This window comes from Penaeus vannamei, chromosome 41 (genome assembly GCF_042767895.1).
Source record: "Penaeus vannamei isolate JL-2024 chromosome 41, ASM4276789v1, whole genome shotgun sequence".
In the NCBI taxonomy this organism is placed as follows: Eukaryota; Metazoa; Arthropoda; class Malacostraca; order Decapoda; family Penaeidae; genus Penaeus; species Penaeus vannamei.
Genome location: NC_091589.1, coordinates 1,572,588 through 1,577,587, shown reverse-complemented (window position 1 = coordinate 1,577,587; position 5,000 = coordinate 1,572,588). Strand labels below are relative to the sequence as shown.

The 5,000-nt window shown below is 58.5% G+C and overlaps 1 protein-coding gene across 1 annotated transcript in view; it reads right to left on the bottom strand.

Moving 5' to 3' along the window:
- LOC113806088 (uncharacterized) overlaps positions 1-5,000 on the bottom strand; it is a 76,776-nt gene that overhangs the window by 8,257 nt on the left and 63,519 nt on the right. Inside the window, exons 14-18 of the mRNA XM_070117775.1 lie at positions 4,127-4,211; positions 3,411-3,680; positions 3,083-3,230; positions 2,264-2,520; positions 69-264 (exon numbers count right to left, since the gene is read on the bottom strand). Coding sequence (XP_069973876.1) covers positions 69-264; positions 2,264-2,520; positions 3,083-3,230; positions 3,411-3,680; positions 4,127-4,211 — 956 coding nt within the window. The remainder of the gene's footprint in view (positions 1-68; positions 265-2,263; positions 2,521-3,082; positions 3,231-3,410; positions 3,681-4,126; positions 4,212-5,000) is intronic.

Sequence of the window (5,000 nt, the reverse complement as noted above, 5' to 3'; positions counted from 1 at the left end):
TATATATATATACATATATATACATATATATATATCATACAAAACAACAAAAAAAACACCAAACTCACTTCCCGGACAGGCAGGAGTAGGCGGCCAGCACCCACGTGGGCGCGACGATGGAGGCGGTGCAGGCGTGGGCGCGGGCGTGGGGGAGGGCGCCGCTGCCCGCCCCCCGACGCTGCAGGAGGGCGAGGGACGGCCACTGCGCCTCCTCGCCGCCCTCGCGCCCCTCACGCCCCTTCCGCTCGCCCCAGGACCCGCATGCTGAGGGGAGGAGAGAGAGGGGGGTTAGTGGTGGTGGGGGGAGGGGGGAGGGATGGGGGGAAGGGGGTGGAGGGAGAGGGGGTAGGGGGATGGGGGTGTAGGTAGGGTGAGGGCGGAAGGGGTGTGGGTAGGGGGAAGGGTGAGGGTAGGGTGAGGGTGGAGGGATGGGGGGGAAGGGGGTGTGAGTAGGGTGAGAGTGGAGGGATGGGCGAAGGGGTGGGGGTATGTGGAAGGAGGTGTGGGTAGGAGGAAGGGGTGGGGGTGGTGAAGAGGGTGAGGATGGGGGTGGTGGGGTGAGAGTAAGGGTAGGGGGAAGGGAGTGAGGTGGTGAGGGGAGGGAGGTGAGGTGGGGTCGTGGCGGGAGGATGGAGATAGGGGGGCGGGGAGGGGGGGGAGAGGCAGTTGTTGGGGAAAAAGATAGGGTGGCCGGGGGGGGGGGGAGAAGGAGGGCGGGGAAAGTTGGGAAAGAGGGAGTTGTGTGTGTGGGGGGGGGGGGGGGAGTGGGGACGGTTGGGTCGTTGGAGGTGGAGGTGGTGGTGGAACGGGAAGGAAATGGGAAAGGAGGAAATGGTGGAGATAAAGAGGGCGATAGTGACGATCTAAGATAATACCGATGATGATGATGAGATAAAATCGAAAATAACAGAGAACAAAATTACGAACAATGATAATGATGGAGATACGCCCACTAATGACAATGATAATGACGACAAATCTAATGATAAAGGCGACAGTAACAACACCACTTGAGTTCACACCTTAAGCTCATTCCCCAAGCTCACTCTCCCAGCTCATTAGCTAATTAATCTCACTTTATGCTCACCAAGTGATCAGTATCACTCTCAGACTCATTCCTCAAGTGAACTACACAAACTCATTCTTCAAACTCACTGATTGTGATCACTCACAAATTTAAACTTACTGCTTCATTAAACTCACTTTTAAAGTCACTGCTTAAGCTCACCGCCCACGCTCACAGGGGTGGGGGGAGGTGGGGGAGGGGGGGAGGGGGGAAAGATGGGTGAGGGGGGAAAAGGAGGGAAGATGGGGAGGGAGGAGGGGGGGATGGGTGAAGGGAAGAGGGAAGGAGGGGGATGGGTGAAGGGAAGAGGGAAGGAGGGAGGAGGGGGGGGATGGGTGAAGGGAGGAGGGGGGGATGGGTGAAGGGAAGAGGGAAGGAGGGGGTGGAGGGGGAGAGAAGATGGGGAGAAGAGGGAGAGGGAAGGTAGGATGGAAGATGGGGGGAAGAGGGAAGATGGGGAGGGAGGAGGGGGGGAATGGGTGAAGGGAAGAGGGAAGGAGGGGTGGAGGGGGAGAGAAGATGGGGAGAAGAGGGAGAGGAATGGTAGGATGGAAGATGGGGAGGGAGGAGGGGGGGATGGGGTGAAGGGAAGAGGGAAGGAGGGGGATGGGTGAAGGGAAATTTGGGGAGAAGAGGGAGAGGGAAGGTAGGATGGAAGATGGGGGGAGGAGGGGGAGGGGTGAAGGGAGGAGGGAAGATGGGGAGGAGGGGGAGGGGAAGTAGGAAGGGAAGGGGAGAAGAGAAAGGTGGGGGAGGAAGGGGAAGAGACGAAGAAGGAGCAAAAAGGGTAACGGAGACAGGCAAAAATGAGAAACAAGTAAATAGTAAGCTCACTCTCAATCTTATTCCTCAAACTCACTCATTAACACTACTTCGTTAATAAGCTTACGCCCTAAGCTCACTTCTCAAACTCACTCCCCAACCTTACTCTCAACCTTAATCCTCAAACTCACTCCTTAACTCACTACTTAATCAAGCTTACTCCTCAAACTCACTCAAGTCGATCTCACTCCTCAAACTCAAGCTCACTCAAGCTCAAGATCACTCCACAAACTCCACAAATTCCAGCTCGCTCAAGCTCGAGCTCACTCCGCCTTCAGCTCACTCCACAAACTCAAAATCACTCAAACTCAAACTCACTCCACCTTCAGCTCACTCCACAACTCCACCTCGCTCCCGGCCGCGCCTCGGACTCACCATGGTGCTCGCACTCCAGATGCACCAGCTTATCCGACGAAGAAGAGCAGTTACTCTTGAGCACGAGCTGCAGGGGCGTGTGGGCGAGGGCGGAGGCGTTGGGCTCCAGCCTGACCCGCGGGCGTCCCTGGGGCTCCACCACCCTCAGGAGGTTCGTGTTGACGGAGCCGTTGGAACCGAGTTGGGCGCAGACGAGGTCGCTCCACTGGGTGGTCCAGCCCTCGGAGCAGACGGTCGCCCACGTGCTCTGGCCGCTCCTGCGTGGGCGTGGGGACGGGTTAGAACGGGTGGGTGTGGGTGGGTGTGTGGGTGTGGGTGTGAGGGTGTGAGGGTGTGGGTGGGTGTGTGAGGGTGTGGGTGGGGTGTGTGGGTGTGTTTGTTTGTGCTTGCGTTTGCGTGTGGGTTCGATAACCTTACTTCCAACATAATATCAAAGCTTCAACCTGCCCCACCCTCCTCCTCTCCCTCCCCCCTTCCACCTCCTCTCCTCTTTTCCCCTCTCTCCCCTTCCCCCTCCCTCCCTCCCCCCCTTCCCCCCTTCACCCCTTCACCCCCTCCCCTCCTTTCCCCCTTTCCCCTTACCCTCCCATCCTCCCCCCCTTTCTCCCTCCCTCCTCCCCCTTCCCCCATCCTACCCCCCTTTCACCCCTTCTCCCCCTCCCCTCCTCCCCTCCCTTTCCCTTCTCCCCCCTTCACCCCTTCTCCCCCTCCCCTCCCCATCCTCCCCTCCTCCCCTCCTCCCACCCTCCCTCCCTTTCCCCTCCCCATCCTCCCCTCCCTCCCTCTCCCTTTCCCCCTCCCTCTCCCCCGCCGTCCTACCTGACTTCGAGCTGCCTGGTCCCGCTGTCGATCCGGAGGCAGTGCCACTCGTCCGAGCCGTCGTGGCACTGTGCCTGGCCGTCGCAGAGTTGGGAGGTGGCCACGCAGCCGCCCACGTGGCACGCCGTCTCGTCCTGCCCGGCGCATTCTGAGGGGGGGGAGGGAGAAAGGGGAGGGGGGGACGAAAAAATGATAACAAAACATGAAGAAATAAAACAAAATACATTTACAAGACAAGAAAAAAAGACCAAAAAAAAAAAATAACAAAACATGAAAAAAATAAAAACTAAGACAACAACAACAACAACAAAAACCCCGCCTCGCTCACCGCAGTCGCGCTCGTCCTCGCCGGCGTAGCAGTCGGGGCGGCCGTCGCAGGTCCGCGCGCGGGGCACGCACCAGCCCTCGGGGCACCGGAAGAAGTCGCTGCCGCAGCTCTCCGTGCAGTTGAGCTCGTCGGAGTGGTCGCTGCAGTCGGGCTGGCCGTCGCAGCGCAGGCTCTCGGGGATGCAGGCCGTCGCCGACGACCCCGACGAGCCGCTCCTGCCGCCGCCGCCGCCGCCGCAGCGGAACTCGTCCGCGCGACATTCCCACGAGTCTGCGGGCGGGGGAGGGGGTGAGATGGGGGAGGGTGAAGGGGGGAGGGAAGATGGGGGGAAGGGGGGTGAAGGGAGGGAAGATGGGGGGGAAGGGAGGAGGGAAGATGGGGGAGGGGGAGGGGGAGGGTGAAGGGAGGAGGTGAGATGGGGGGAGGGGGGAAAGATGGGGGAGGAGGGGCAGGTGAGAAGAGAAAGATGGGGGAGGAAGGGGAAGTGAGGGGACAAGAGGAGTAAACACGGAGATAAGAGGATACGAAGAGGGTAACGGAGACAAAAAAAAAAAAAAAAAAGAGAAATAAGAAAACAAAGTTAGGAGAGAAAAAAAATCAAACAAAACAAACCCAAAACAGAAGCCAAAAAAAAAAACACACACAAAACAACACACACAAGACCAATAAACAAACCGAAACGAAACGAAACGAAACGAAAAAAAACAACAACTCACCGCAATTCGTTTCGTCGCTATCGTCCCGACAGTCGTTGACGCCGTCGCACACGAACCGGCGCTCGAGGCACTCGCGGTCGGCGCACTGCGGAGAGGGGATGAGGTGAGGAAGAGGAGGAGGGAGAGAGAGGAGGAGGGGGAGAGATGAGGTGAGGAAGAGGAGGAGGTGAGGGAGAGGAGAAGGGATGAGGTGAGGGAGAGGAGGAGGGATGAGGTGAGGGAGAGGAGGAGGAAGAGAGATAAGGTGAGGTAGAGGAGGAGGGAGAGAGATAACATGAGGAAGAGGAGGAGGGAGAGAGAAGGGTTGAGGGAGAAGGGAGGAGGTGAGGAAGAGGAGGAGGGAGAGAGGGAGGGAGAGAAGGAGGGAGACGGGATGAGGTGAGAGAAGAGGAGGAAGGAGAGGGATAAGGAGGGAGAGAGAAGAGGAGAGGAAGAGGAGGAGGGAGAGAAGGAGGGAGAGGAGGAGGGAGAGAGGGAGGAAGAGGAGGAGGTGAGGGACAGGAGAAGGGATGAGGTGAGGGAGAGGAGGAGGGATGAGGTGAGGAAGAGGAGGAGGAAGAGGAGAGAGATGAAGTGAAGAAGAGGAGGAGGGAGAGGAGGAGGGAGAGAAGGAGGAAGAGGGGAGGAGGGAGAAGGGATGAGGTGAGGGAGAGGAGAGAGAGGAGAGAGAGGAGGAAGAGAAGGAGGGAGAGAGATAAGGAGAGAGAGAGATAACATGAGGAAGAGGGATAAGGAGGGAGAGAGAGGAGGTGGGGAAGAGGAGGAGGGAGAGGGCTGAGGTGAGGAAGAGGAGGAGGGAGAAGGGATGGGGTGCGGAAGAGGAGGAGGGAGAGAAGAGGAGGAGGAGGAGGGAGAGGGATAAGGAGGGAGAAGG